This window comes from Sciurus vulgaris (genome assembly GCF_902686455.1).
Source record: "Sciurus vulgaris genome assembly, chromosome: 11".
Lineage (NCBI taxonomy): Eukaryota > Metazoa > Chordata > Mammalia > Rodentia > Sciuridae > Sciurus > Sciurus vulgaris.
The window spans coordinates 86,731,227-86,747,190 of record NC_136472.1 but is presented as its reverse complement, the minus strand read 5'-3'; the positions used below and the strand labels follow the sequence as shown (position 1 = coordinate 86,747,190).

The window sequence follows — 15,964 nt, the reverse complement described above, 5'->3', positions numbered from 1 at the left end:
TAAAAATCAATGGATTATTACCTGATGGTGAGATGGAAAAGTCAGTAAGGACAAGTCTATATTGCATTTTTCTATCCTCCCACCTCTTGCCTCATGCCCTGGGAGATTATTGTAAATCTTAAATCCTCCCACACCTCCACCCCTGCTAGAAATGAAACCCTGAATGCTGGACAAATATTCTACTACTGAGCAACAGTCCCAGCTCCTTAAATCAACATAAAATTTCTGCGTGCCCAATATGATTTTAACACACACACACACACACACACACACACACACACACACACCCCTATACTATGTTTTCCACCCTTAGGGTGAACTGATTCATAGCACTTATCAAGAGGGAGATTTCAAACTGATGGGTGCATTATAGATAGTCAGATCTGTCTAAATGTGCAAACTGTTGTGTTCCTGCATTAGAACTTGATTTGGAATCATGAACCCATGTTTTTGTAATCACACAGAGAACACAAAACACTGAAACAATCATAGCCTATATTGTAGATGATGGGCCACTAAATATGATTTTTATTAAAGGAAAATTGAGCCAACAAAATTTTACATTGTATCCTATCTTCATATTTAATAAAATGAGGTTACATAAAGATAGAGGAAAAAAATAGCTACAGCATTATTACTTTGCTTCAACTGAGGAGGAGTCCCTCAAATATGGAGTCTCCACACAGAAGTCAAGCTCCTCAATTATCCATAATTGTTTGGCCTGCGGAAAAAAAATGGCCTGACAGGGAAATTCAGGGACCCAGCAGGTGATCTCCATATAAGGGAACTTTGGGCAACATTCAAAAAACCCACACTTTCATTTTGAAAATCGAGGAACACACCAATACATCCCAGAGGTTTCTCTATATGCAGAAAAAATATTGGGGAGGTAGTCAAGAGACTGGAATGTTTTTCTTCCTTCACACTTAAAAGGAGAAACACGTCCTCTAATTCTATCATGGTGTAATTCTTCCTTACCACAGAATCCCTACAGACTCCTACAGCCCAGTCCCAGGAGTCATTCACATCCAGCTCCCAGTAATATTTCCCAGAAGCAAAGGCCTGATCTCCCCATGCGGCAAAGAAGTTTGATCTGTCCGAATTCAAAGATTCATCTTCATTGTCTTGTCCAAATATCAGACTTCTCACATCATCAAACAGCATGATATTGCTACTGTTTATTTCATTATGGAAGGAAAAGTTCACTGTGAAAAGAAGAGAATATTTCAGACAAAATAAGCCTTTTTGAAAATTTCATATGAGATGAGAGTCTATTTAGAGATTTACATAAAAAAACAAGGAAGGATTAGCGAAACAGCTCCGGCTAGAACAATATCAGATTCATGGGCTACCAGTAAGTCTGAACATTTTCTAACTACAGGGAAAAATATTCCTAAAAATTCAGACATTATAAAACTTAATTCTGTTGGTTATTTTTCATGACACCTGAAAATCTAGAAACCTGAGCATTCTCAAGTCCATAGCAATGTGACTAAACTTCATTACTGTTTCCTAAGAAAAATAGAAAATAAAAAAGATCAAATTAAATGCAATCATTCTATCAGGGATATTATGATATTCTAGTTAAGAAAGCACATTTAGAGCTGGGGAGATAGCTCAGCTGGTAGAGTGCTTGCTCTTGCAAGCACTAAGGCCCTGAGTTTAATCCCCAGTACCACCAAAAAAAAAAAAAAAAAAAAGCATGTTTATGTTTAAGAAAATCTAAATATTGTATAATTGATTTCCCAGAAAGAATTTTCTGCCTTTTAAACTTGATACCATCTGAGCCTTAGTCTTTTTTCGATAAACTAACCTGTAAGATTTAGGTCTACCTTGGAGTTCCATATACTGTCCCATTAACTGGCAACTGACTTCATTACATTTAATAAATTGTTCTGTGCATTTGTTATTTTGTGGCAGGTTTATCGTATCGAGTGTGATGTATTACAAATTCAATTACTGAGAAACATTAAAGGAAAGCATTTTAAATATAAAATCAATAATTTCATCACCATAATTAATTGCACCTGAAATTGGAATGCCTTGACATGAGTCCATTAGTATGACTCAGTGAATATCTGCTATTTATATTTGATAATGTTTCTGGGGCTTAGTGAGTCTTTTTATTTCCTTTTCCTAATTATCAGTTTTATGACAGGGTTTTTAAAATTACGCCAGCTTTCATTTATGTTTTTTCCTTTACATTGTTCCATAATATCAGAGGTATGTATATCACTAAATATGGTTTACATTCTTAGTTGCAGGCTGTTCCCTTTTGCTAGGTGCAAGATCAATAAAGAGGGAATGATTAGCCATAGAAAACTATCATTGAAGGGCACAGTGCACTTGTCCCTCAAACAGACTGACACTCACCTTGGAAGTGTTTAAGTGTGTCTACCAGTCCAGTGATGGGTTGAGCATTGAGCTGTGGCCTCACAGGCTGAGGCATGTGCATCACCACTAACTCACACCTGCAAAGAAAAAAATTAAACTGATCTTTCTGGAACCAAGACTTCGTCAATGCTGGTTTCAAACAGTGCTAAAAGAAAGACATAATTACTCAATTGAAAATTCTTCTTCAAAATCATATTCCAATTAAACCTAATGAAAGGGGTTTGCATTTTGTTGAGTGTGAAGCCATGGAGCATATCAGAATATAAAAGAATGGAGAAATATTTATTACTATAGGGTTTAAGGAGTATGGTAGTTGTCCGAAAAGCAATGCTCTCTCCAAAGAAAGTAAGCTTGGAGACTTTATTCTGCAGAGTCTATATATATTCTCTTTGGGGGCCATTGTATTAGGATGTATATTTCTGAACTGGAGATGTTGCTCAGTAAAATTGTCTGTCATGGATGAGGCCCTTCTTTCAATCCCCATGAATAAAAAAGAAAGAAAAGAAAAAAATGTACATTTCTTAGTGGTATCTCTCTCTCTCTCTCCCTCTCTCTCTGTCTCTCTTTCTCTTTTTGGTACCTTGAATTGAACCCAGGGACACTTTACCACATATAACCCTTTATAATTTGAGAGGGTCTTATTGGGCTGACCTCGAACTTGCCATCCTTCTGAGTTGCAGTCTCAGCCTTACAAATTGCTGGGATTACAGGCCTGCAGTACCGTGTCCAGCTAAAATATATACCTTTCTGAGCATGCTCAATTAAGGATCATAGTTCAAGATGAAAAGATGGCATATATTCTTTGGCATGCTCAAGTGAAGGTCATAGAGCACATAGTAAAAGGTTAAAATGGCAGATGTGAACTCTTAAAAATGCAGACACAAACACTTCTCAGCTTGCTCAGCTAAATGCTATAATGAGTTGAAAAGAAACACTTAGAGTGCTAAGTGATCTTGGATTATCATGGCTCATTCTATGTAAATTTCTCCAAAAATTTGTAGCTGAGACAAAGGAAAGAACACTTTGAAGGTATGTTAGTGTACAAGATTTTTTTTTCCGTAGATGCCTAGATCACTTAAAGGTGATGGTATCACTTAAAAGCTGACATAACATTGACATTTAGTGCAACTACATTATCATGGGGTAGGATAGTTCCAGATTTTTTTTTTTTTTTTTTTTTTTTTTTTTTTTTGTACCAAGGATTGAAAGCTAGAGTGATGAGATGACAGGCATGCTTCACGGTGACCAACTCAGGATTTTCCTACACTTAAGGAATCTTTCTTACTCTTTTTTATTTTTATTTTTTGGCCTATTTCTCTCACCTATCGTCTGGGTATAACCTCAATATATTTGACTTAAACTCTACTATCATAGATAGCTGTCTTTAGAAACCTCTGCTTAAGCTCAGCAATAAATATACCCCTCAGCCACAGGGAGGGAAAAGCTAACTTTTGATAAAAAGGGAACAAGAAATCATACTCAGTAAAACACAAACACATAGGGAAAAGGCACACGATCTCAGTAAGTACTCCCTTCATTGTCAGAAACACATGGTATTGGTATTCACATGGAACCCGAGGTTTCACTGAAAGCCAAACTTACATTGCCAATGTGTCTTCTAAATCCTGTAAAGAAAAGACAAAGAGAAAGTTTAAACTTCATCAGAATTTGCTCTTCTTACCTATCCAGGTTTTGTATTTGAGAATGTTAAAAAAAATAACTACTACTCCAACCCTTTGTGTAAATTAATTTTCTACCATCAAAGTACAATAGGCTGAATCTAAACTCTTGCTACATTCAGAACTCTGAGAATGACCGTGCATTGCTGCAAATCAGAAGCTGTCTGCAAAGGGGTCTTTTGCAGGAATTGTCCACAAAAGGCCATTTGCTAAAGGCAATTTGAACTAAGGACATTCAAATCAAAAAAGAATGTAATAAATATTAGCTATTTCCAATTTCTTATATTGCACAACTGGAGACAAAAATGGAATGTCCATGAATAGATGATTCCCTTCTGTGTTTTAATGAAGTAACCTAAAAAAGATAATTTTAGAAGGAAATATAACCTGAGGAACCTACCATCACAATTTAACAAAGCTTGCTTGCTGCATGAACATAGAAGTTGCACTCTGTCAATTATTTGCAAATGAGGAAGATCCTACCAAAAATGTAGGATTCATAAAAATAAATCTTTGGTACCCAATAATGTGTACAAGTCACATTATAAAATATTTTCAATCATATCCTCAGTCCTTACCTGGAGCAGCTCCACATCTGGTTTATGGCACATTTTCATTAGCTCCTTAAAGACTTTCTTTAGCTGTTTCCTCTTCTGAAGCATTTTCGCTTTGCTTTTCTTAAGTTGCTGTACAGTAATTTTGTGTTCCTTTATAAGTGTCTCCAAATGTTCTTTTTCCTCCTCATGGACATCTGGATGCACCATTCGATAAGCTGCCTTGGTAGCCTCTCTGTGCAAATGCACATACCACTGCAAGGACATGGATTTCTTAGATCAAATACCAGTCCTACTTTATCCTCCTCCACTTTAACATCATCTATGCATTTTGACACATGTCATATATAATAAGTTACCAACATAAATTTATGTCCTGCTTTTCATAAATCATTAATTCATTCTTCTTTTCCCTTAATTTTTCATTCCTTATTAACTACATTAAGAGCCAGATCTGTCCTCCCTCAAACTCATCTATTTCATGAGTTGCTGAAACAAGTGGAAATAAAGCTTTTCATTGATAATTTTTATATATATATATATTTGTTCAAATCTGAAAGGTTACATGCTATCCATTGGAATTTATGAATGATTCATAAATTGTATGCAACTCTGTGATTTCTGTCAATAAAGATGTGGATAACATCAAACCTCCCAGCTCTGGAGTACAATTATTCTCCCTGAGAAGCGGTGTTGCATTGTACCCCCACAAGTGGAAGCCATCAAGAAAGATCTTGATAAAATCCTGTGATGGTTCCAACTCACATGATGAATGGATAAATTTCTACCTTTCCTGTCTTAAGTTGATTCTCAGGGTAATAGACTCTCATACTTACAACCCATTGGTTAATTTTTCTGTTCTCCCTTTTTAGATTTCTCTGGTTTTCTTTCATCTGTTTCCAAAAAGATCTCATTTGTTTTACAAACTTCTCCTGTAAGAAAACAAAATTTGAGTACTAGACAAGCAAGTAGATTATGGTTTCATACAAATATGGAGAATTTCAAGTGATATTAGATAAAATTTAAAAAAGTTTTAGGGAGAACAAAAGACTGGTGTTTCCCTGAAAGGTATGTGTATCAATTTTAGCAGATTCAGAGGATGGAATTGCACAAAGTGATGAAAATATTTTCCTAAGGAAATAGGCAAATACCTAAGTACCATTATGTCTAAGGTAGTGTGGCAATTTGCTTCAGAATTTGGATCTACTGGGACTAATGTTTTGTGAGTTCCAATGCATTGTATTCTATATGGAAGTCTTTTGAATTTGTAGTACCACTCCCCTGCCCACCATGCTAGCAATTAAATCCAGAGGTTCCTTCATGCTAGAAAAGTGGTGTACCACTGAACTACACCCCCAGGTGTTTTTAAAAGCTATTATTATTCTGTTTAGAGATAGGGTCTAAATTTCCCAAGCCATCCACCAAATGACTATTCTTCTGCCTCAGTCTCATGACTAGCTAGGATTGCAGGTGCGCACCACAACATCCAGAAGAACATTTAGTTGTGTTAGTTTTCTTTTTTTTGTGTGTGTTAGTTTAGAAACACTTTATGATCATGAGAGCTTTAAGGTGCCCTAAGCATTATGCCATATAATTGATTTATTATAAAGTTATAATAAATTATCTTCATCACTCTCCCTGGTTCCATTAAGGCAGATATACTTACATGCTTTATTCACAAATTTATCACTGGCACCTATAGCCGTATGTGGCATTCAGAAAAAGAATGATCATTCATGTGCCTTACAATCTTAGTCATCCTGCCCTCTAGCTTCCTCAGTGCCCTCTGAAGCATCACTTACCCTGTATTCCTCAGCAGCCTCCTCAATGGGACAGTGTCTGTGAGCCCTGTGCTCCTCAGAGTTGGAGCAGAGCAAACAGAGCAGGTTCTTGTCCTCTTCACAGAAGATCTTATTTCTCTCCTTATGTGTAACACACATGTACTCCTTAGAGTTCAGGAAATGCTTGAGACTGGCCTGTCTGGCAATAGATACCAGATTCTTCAAACGAATATTGGTCTTGAAGTCTCTTTGCTGTGATGGCTCCCTGCACATAGGGCAATGAGCAGGAGTTTGAGCTTCTTCCCAAAAAAGGCAGAGACATGGATGACAAAAGCTGTGCCCACAACCCATGGTAACTGGGTCTACAAGGTAGTTCAGGCAGATGGAGCAGGTGAGTTCTCTCTGGAATGCTTGCAGGATGTCTGAGTCCATTTTTCTTTTTTTTTTTCTTTTCCCTGTTTTTTAAGAGAAGAGAATCAGAACAACTTTATTATTCCTACCCTGGGAAGACAAAGACCTAAGCAAGATTTTATTCAAGTTATTACCCAATAATAAGCCTATGTCTAGAGAAGACTAGACTTTATTTTGCATATGACACAATCAGAAAACTGAGGCACAAAGAGAGCTCTCAAAATCTGTAAAAAACATTATTGCTTGCCAAGTCATCAGCACCCCATCCTATTTCTTTCTCAGCATAAAACAGAACTTTATAAATCCTAGTGCTCTTCCTTTCCAACTTGGGCTCAGGCAGAATGGCTTCCACAGAGAAGAGTGGTAAGGAGAAAGACATTTCTACCATCAAGGAAATGGTGACCAAAGAATACCCCATCAGCAACCACCAGCCCATTTAGTGAGTGGGTTTCAAATCATGTATATGGGCACTCAAGATCCAGAAATTTGCTACAAAGGAGATGGGGATTCTAGATATGTGCATGGATACATGTAAGGTTCATTAAAACTCTCTACAAAGCAAGACCATGGAATGTATTGGTATCCATGTTTACTTGTCCAGAAAACATATGAAGGTGAAGATTCACCAAAGGAGCATTATACTTTGGCATCCTACGTCCCAGTTTTCACATTCAAAAACCTACAGAAAATGTGATGAGAACTAACTGATAATTATCAAGTGAAGTTATAAAACTGCCTATGTTAGCCAGGCAAAGTGACACATACCAGTAATCCCAGGGGCTCAAGAGACTGAGGCAGAAGGGTATTGAGTTCAAAGCTGAGGCAGGAGGATATGGGGTTCAAAGTTATCCTCAGCAAAAGTAAGGTTCCAAAACAACTCAGTGAGACCCTGTCTCTAAATAAAATACAAAATAGGGCTGGGGATATGACTCGGTGGTCAAGTGCCCCTGAGTTCAATCACTGATCCATGCCCCCCGCAAAAAAAAAAAATCAGCCTTTTATAAAAAAAAGAAAGAACCATAGTTTCTGACAAGAATATACTAATCTGTTGTAGTTTCTTCCTATTTTTCTTATCCATACTCCTGTATTACAACAAAATACACACAAATTATAACTAAAAGTATATCTAGCAAGTTCTTAAAACTATTTCCAAGTACTGTTCTCACTGGAAAACACATGATTATCTTAACTGGCACCAGGAAACAAGCAGTGCTTTCTGACAGAATGTATTTTGCCAGACAAGACTTCCAGATTAGGACCTCCATTGCTCAGAAAATAAGAAAAATCAATAAATGGGATGGCATCAAGTTAAAAACTTTCTACACAGCAAGGAAACAGATTAAAGAGAAACTATGGAGCAGAAGACAATCTTTGTCAACTTCTTGTCTGACAGGATTAATACCCAGAATATAAAGAACTCAAAAAACTGAGCACTATAAAAAGAAATAACCCAGTTAATAAATATGCAAATTAACTGAATAGATAGTTCTCAAAGTAAAAATGGTAGACATTTATATGAAAAAATATGATCAGTATGCATACCTGTAATACCGGAGACTGGAGGTTGAGGGAAGAGGATTGCAAATTCAAGACCAACTTCAGCAATGTAGTAGGCCCTAAGCAACTTGGTGAAACCCTGTCTCAAAATGAAAAATAAAAAGGTCTGGGGATGTGGCTCAGTGGTAAAACACCCCCATGTTCAATTGCTAGTACTTCCCCAACTTTCACAATACAAAAAGAAATGTTTAATATCTTAAGCCCTCCAACAATTGCAAATGAAACCTACATTGTGAGTCTCACTCCAATGAGAATGGCAATCATCACAAATACAAAACAAATAACAATAACGTCTGATGAGAATATGAGAAAAAGAAGCTATTAAACACTTTGGGGAGGATGTAAATTGGTTCCTTTAATACATAGGAACAATAGAATACATAAATTATTGAAGTATATTTAATCATCAAATTAATTCCAAGGTATGTAACAAGACAAGATGACAAATAGCAGTCTAATCATTTCTAAGTAAGCTAATTACATAACTTCACAGAAAACAAGTTCAGTTTGCTGATCATTAACGATCACACATTTGCTTGCTTTGATTTGAGAAAGTAGCAGGAACTACTCTTCTGTATACTCACCTAAGAAATATGCATGTGGCTCACCAATACTTGCTGCAGAAGCAATAATATGAAGTCTATGCAGGAATCAGGGCCTCTGTGTGCTAGTGGCAGACTTCAGAAATCTCCCAGCCAGTCCCAAAGACACTCTGTGGGTTCTGGCGAATAAAGAGTTTGGCTCCTGAAGTGTCCTTTTATTGCTGCTGAAACCACACCCACTTCTTCCAAGTGACTGCATTTCTTGGAGGGTGGGGTAGATGCTTGAATGGATGATTAGGTTTGATTTAACACCTTTGCTAATCTCTATAAACAATCTTCTATAAACGTCCTCTCATCAACAACCCTGATTTTACAACAATTGAACCTTCAAATGTCCACTTTATATGTAATTTTCTTGGAATATTTTTATTGTTGTTTATAAAATTATAGAAAAGAGATGTCATCAACTTATACTTTTATCAAATATTTTAGAAAATTTGAAAGTGTTTTGCTTGAAATTAACTTTAATTATATCCTGTCCTATAGAAAGTGATGCAGTTATTGATTTATTTTTTATTTTAATCTAAGAATATCTTTGATTCCACTCCACACCAGAGATTTCTCCAGCTTTCATATTCCAGATCAGTTTTCCCAAGGTATCCACCAAGGACAGGAGTTCTGCTTGACCCTGCCTGACCCATCTAAAAGGTACAGGGAACAACTGCCAAAAAATTTTAGCTCAGGGAACTTTCTGGGGCTTTTCTTAATTTATAATTTGCCTTGTAACTATTTATTTTTAATCATTAAATAAATAATAATTATAATTATATATCTCTTTATTTTTTTGATATAGTGTCAGCTCCTTGGGCTGCTCTTGAACTTGAGATCCTCCTGACTTCACCTCCAGATTAGTGGAATTACAGACATACACCATTGTTACGGACAGCTGTAATTTGCTTATTATTGTAACAGTGGTCCCCTTTATGCTTTGAATATAACCCTTGTTGCTCTGCCACTACAACTTATTTTTAAAATGAGCACATTTCTTTCTCTTCCTTTCCCCCTGCTTCTTCCTAATCTCACCCCTCCCTAATCTCAGGGGAAATAGGATTACCTTTCTTCCCCATCCGAGGCAGAGTTATCTGTCCCTGAGTACACACCCATCGAAGGAAGGAAGTAATTCACACTTTGAAGATGGCACCACAAGATCTCAGAAATGATTATCTGCCAAATTAACAAGTGGATTACAACGCCAACAGAAAACATGTGTAATGTAGCTTTTGAATCACCTCTTTAAAAGCCCCCTGTTCCTACTGATGGATAGAATAACAGCATTTGGGACAGGAGTCCCTGTGTTTCTCCTTTGCTAGGAAAGCAATAAATCTTTTTTCCTTTTTCTCAAAACTTTGTCCTGGTAATTGGACTGGCATCAGGGACAAGGACCGAACCTTCAGCAACATTATAAAAAATGGGAAACAACAATGGGAAAAAAATGAGAAATAGTTTCTTTATTTACTGATTTTGAGAAATAGCATTTTGAAAAGGAATAACTCATATTCCCACTCTACAAAATTTGATCTTTAAATCTGGGTGCCTGTCTTTCCTGGTGTACTTCACACCAAGATTTAGTTTTGAAACATAAAGGTTTCAAAAGAAATGAGAATTCTTACCTGATCTTTTAGTCTTCCAACTTACATATTTGTACATATACAATTCACAGTCTGGTAAGTATTGACAACTGGGCTTTCTAGAAATGATCTTGGATTCTAAAAGCACAGTTGCAGTCTGAGGGTCCATAACTGTTAAACCAAGGGCTTTATTTCCAGTTCTTAATCAATTTTTCTAGCACCTTCCTCTCAGTAAAGTAGAAAAATCTGTATTTATTAAGAAAATACTGCCTGGGCAGGTGTGGTGGCCTGAGTCTGTAATTCCAGCCAATCAGGAGGACCACAAATTTTAGGCTAGCCTCAGCAATTTAGTGAGGACCTACGAAATTTAGCTAGGCCCTGCCTTAACATTTAAAAATAAATGAACAAATGAATAAATAAATAAGGCTGGTGATGGGCCTCAACACTTAAGTGCCTATGAGTTCAAATCCCAGTACCAAAAACAAAATTAAAAACCAGATTAAAGTGAATTTTTAAAAATGATGAAATAATAAAGGGCTAGAGATTTAGTTCAGTGTTAAAGCATCCCTATGTTAAAACACAAGAAGAAAACTTAGAAAAGGAAGAAGGAAAAAACAAACTACTACGTATTTCCCCAAAGTATTCATAAAGTTACTGTAGGGGTGATGAGAGTAAAATGATTTAATTTTATTATTTTGTTTTCCAGTATTTTATGAAATGCTGGTTGACAGTTTATGATTGTTGTGTAATTGCAAAGTATATTCTAAATATGTTTCTGTACTGTTTGGGATTAAACAATGGATGGTTCATTTACAGTTTTCAAAGCTTTTCAAGCTAACTTTTAATTCTGCCTAGAGAAGTAAGGACCACCTTTCTCTGAGAAAATCTACATAAGACCCTTCCAAGCTGGATCTGAGACCTCATATCGGAGTGAGAGGAAAGGTTCAGGTTTATTTCACTTTCCTTGGAACCTTCACTGGTATCTACTGCCACCATACAAATGAAAATGAAATTGGACTGTTTATGGCAATGTTCTCGTCAAATGATGATCTGTTAATTTTTTTCGGTAAATCTTAGAACATGAAACCAAGATTGGTTGGAAGTTGCAGGTGGGTAGATGGTAGAAGCCCACAACGGGCAATAATTAGGTGTGTGAATTTCGTTTTTCCACTTTACGTGCATGTTTTCACACAGCACTACGTGCTCTCTTGGGGCTGCTCCTTAATGAATTTCCTTCTGCAGCTCTAACCATGAAGAGCAGTCCAGCTGCGCTGCGTTCCTGCCGCGAACTCTCCCGGGTTCTCCCCTGACACAGCCCGCGGGCTCGCTTGGGCTCGCAGAGGCATGATTGTGGCGCCACCGCAGCTGTTCTGAAGCAGGTGCCCCAAATCCCGGGTCCGCCAGAGGGGCCCGAGTTCTGTCTGCCCTCCGCCCGCCCCTGGATGCCTGAGTCTATCATTTGCACCCTCCTCCAAACTCTGCTCTGTTCAGTGTGTTTGAAAATTCTGATTCCTTTCATGAATCGGATGGAGTATCGTTGCGTGTGTTTGGACTTTTTTTTCATTTCCATTCCCCATCTTGTCTTTGCTTTGTACGAACTCTTTAAATATTTAAGAATCTCAGTCTATAAATAGGCTGTGTTGTCTTTAGGTTGTATTAATACATCAACGAATCATTTTTATATAGATGAAAGAGGCAGGAAAATGTATTGAAAATTAAAAGACTTTCAGGGATCCCCGTGGTCCTGAATATTCTGACTTGTGCCTACTTCATAGACTTAATTATCCTGCTCTTGTATCAGGGTCACTCCGGACTGAATGGTTTTGTACAGACATTTGAACTTACACTTTCTCTCACTTAAATATACCTCTCCACCACACTCTAATCATGTTTTATCTCGAAGTTCAGATTTATATTTCTTGCAGTAGTCTAGGTACACTTCAGGATTTAGGACCACAGTGACCAGTATTTTCCTTCATAATATTCTACCTCATTGACAGTATGTGATTACTCCTATACCTATCTATTGAATGTCTTGCTCTAAAAGTAGACATATCTTCCATGAGAGCAGCTAGCTTTCCACACAGTAGCCTCTTTATTCATGATCTGTCCTTCATGGCTGGCACATGTTGTTAATGAATAAGGAATGAAAGAATGCATTCCAATTTATTAGTCACTGAACAAAATACAGTTTAAAAAACAAAAGTCTCCAATTACTGTTAAAGCAGCCCACATTAGACTATCAATCTCTAGTTTATATGAATTTGATCATGTAGTTTGAGGGAGTGATACACTTCTTGGGACAAACACAGCATTTATTTATGTATTTTAATTTTTTTTTTTTTTTTGATCTTGGCAATTGAATCCAGGGGTACTTAACCAGTGAACTTTGTTCCCAGAACTTTTTCTTTTTTCTTTTTGAGACAGGGTCTCTTAAATTACTTAGTGCCTGACTAATTTGCTGAACCTGGCCTGGAATGTGTGATCCTCCTGCCTCAACTTCCAGAGGAACTAGATTATAAACAGAGGCTGTCTCACCTAAACATTAACATTTTAAGATTCATATAGGGTGGGCAGCATGGTGTGTGCCTGTAGTTCTGGTTCAATTGAGCACAGGAATTTTAGACTAGTATGAGCAACATAGTGAGACCCTCTCAAAAAAATTTTTTTAAAAATTAAATACAGTACAGTGTTACATCATTTATTTCGCAAACTTTTTTAAAATTTATTTTATATTTTTAATTGACAGATAAAATGTATGTACTTATGTACAACATACTTTGAAGTACATACACATTGTGGAGTAAATAAATCTCTCTAATTAACCTATGCATAAACTCCCATAGCCATTTTGTGATAAGAATACTTAACATCCACCAGGTAGTGCATGACTGTAATGCCAGCAGCTCAAGAGACTGAGGCTAGAGGATCACAAGATCAAAGCCAGCCTCATCAATTTAGTGAGGCCATAAGCAACTCAGGGTGACTGTGTCTCAATATAAAAAAATAGTAGGACTGAGGATGTGGCTCAGTGGTTAAGCACCCCTGAATTCAATCCCTGGTACTAATAAATAAATAAATAAATAAATAAATAAATAAATAAATAAATAAATGAGAGAGGAGAGGAAATGGGTTTAGGAAAGTTAACGAAATGAGACAGATATTATTATCCTCTGTACATGTATGATTACACAAATGGTGTTAATCTACATTAGGTACAACTATAGAAGTGAAAAGTTTTACCCCTTTGTATCCCATGAATCAAAATGCAATCTATAAAAAAAATAAATAAATAAAGATACTTGACACCCACTACTATAGTATTTTCCAAACATGTAAAATATTGTTATTAAATATAGTTACCATGTTAGACAATAGATCTGTTGAATTTATTCCTTCTAACTGGAATTGTGTATACTTTGGCCAATATCATGCATACTCCCATCTCCTTCTCCAAGGTCCCACACTTGATAACCGTCATTCACACCTTTAGTTCTGTGAAACTACTTTAATAGATTCCACAGGTGAATGAGATCATATATGACGGGATTTCCTTCTTTTTATGACTGAATAGTATTTCATTGTATATATAGTCTACATTTTCTTTATCCATAACCTTGAAGGTGAGACCTCAACCTTAAGATAAAAATACATCTATAACTCAAGAGAAACAAAGTGATTCTGACAGAAGACCAAAGGAAACTTTAGATTTTGTGTGAAAAGTAGGAGGAAGAGACAGGGTGAGATTGTGTATGATGATAAAATTATCTTAAACCACATGTTTTAGATCGGGTAAAGGACTACATATTATCATGATCATCAAAGCAGAATGCTATCATATCAAGCCAAAAATTAGAGAAGAAAAAAACAGAACTTTTTACTGCAAAATAGCTACCCTGACACACAGTATGCAACCCTGTTAGTGTAGCTAAACTGAAGGAATGTTGTGCTTAATGTTCTGTCCTCCAGTTATTGACAAAATAAGTGCCAGTGGGTCTAGTTAAGCATTGGTACATTACTATGACATAAGGTCCCTAAGCAACTGCCTATCAAGGCAATTGATTCTCCACCAAGACCAACTAACTCTACCAATCCTGAGATCAATGCCTCACTCACAGTCAGAACACCCTAAATTCTTTGTTACATCAGATTACAATTCTCTGCCCTCGAATTCTTTGATTCTCCTTCATCCCTCTGGAGAAGATGTAAATGAGCAGCCCACCCAAACCAACAACAGTGGTTCACTGTAGCACAGATTCTCAGTATGAGCAGATTCAGATTCATAACCATAAAAGGATGACTACATTCAATAAACAGCCTCACAACAAAACTGCAGAGGTCTCTGTTGCCAGGATCAACTAAGGACTGTTGCTCTAATTCTTTGTCATAAATTGATTATACAATGTATAACAAATTTTGTGTCTGTATATAAATGACTTTTAAAATCTTTTAGGATTTTGTTGTCTTAAAGATAGCTAAACATTTATAGGGCACTTACTATGTTCCAGGTAATACAATAATCCTGGTTCATTATATTCAGAACATTTCTGAGGTGCAAATATATGAATAAAGAAACTAAGCTTTAAGAAGGAAAGAAATTAAGTTTAAAAAAGAAAAATAAATAAAAAAGAAATTAAGCATGGAGAGAATAAATTGTTTACCTACTAATGAGACTACTTGATGGGATTGTCTCAGAAAATAAAGTATAAAAGCACTTCACTAAGCTTCTCATTAATCCTTTCCAACTCTGATAACATACACCAGATGTTACTTAAGACTGAGAACCAGAGGTGGACATGGTGGTGCATGCCTGTAATTCCAGCCACTGGAGAGTCTGAGGCCACAGGATTGCAAGTTTGAAGTCAGACTCAGCAATTGTGTGAGGCTTCAAGCAATCTAATAAGACTCTGTCTCAAAATAAATAATTTTAACAGACTGGGGATATAGCTCAGTGGTAAAGCAACCCTGGGTTCAGTTTCCAGTACCTCAAACACAAACAAACAAACAACAAAAAACATGAAAAAAATTCAGAACAAGAAAAACACTGAAGAGTACTTGAGACTGCTCTATTTGAGGTAGAATTATTCACTAGACTTCTAACACCATGATTTATAATGCTTCATCATTCTTATTACTACATGACTATGGACATATATGTGTATAAATATATAAATAATTATATATATATATTAAAAACCTGTCCATCTGAGTAAAGGCTAATTTTTCTCTTTGAAATTTCCTATGTCACTTTGGTTTTATAGAAACAAAATTTTGGAAGATGCAAAAAAAACAAAAAAAAAAACAAAAACAACAACAACAAAAATAAAAAACGCAAGGTGGGTGAGCTGTAAAGTTTACATCTATCCCACTGCCAAACTCCATACCATTTTTTAAAGATAGTCCTTAACTGAATTCTGC

The 15,964-nt window shown here is 36.3% G+C and overlaps 1 protein-coding gene across 1 annotated transcript; it reads right to left on the bottom strand.

Moving 5' to 3' along the window:
* Nucleotides 1-702: 702 nt before the first annotated feature.
* Nucleotides 703-6,840, bottom strand: LOC306639893 (tripartite motif-containing protein 43-like; the record flags this gene model as incomplete). Its single annotated transcript, XM_079103572.1, has 6 exons — nt 703-1,205; nt 2,374-2,471; nt 3,997-4,019; nt 4,652-4,882; nt 5,464-5,559; nt 6,430-6,840. The coding sequence occupies 6 exons, from the start codon at nt 6,838-6,840 to the stop codon at nt 703-705; spliced, it is 1,362 nt and encodes a 453-aa protein (XP_078959698.1).
* Between the last annotated feature and the right edge of the window lie 9,124 nt (nt 6,841-15,964).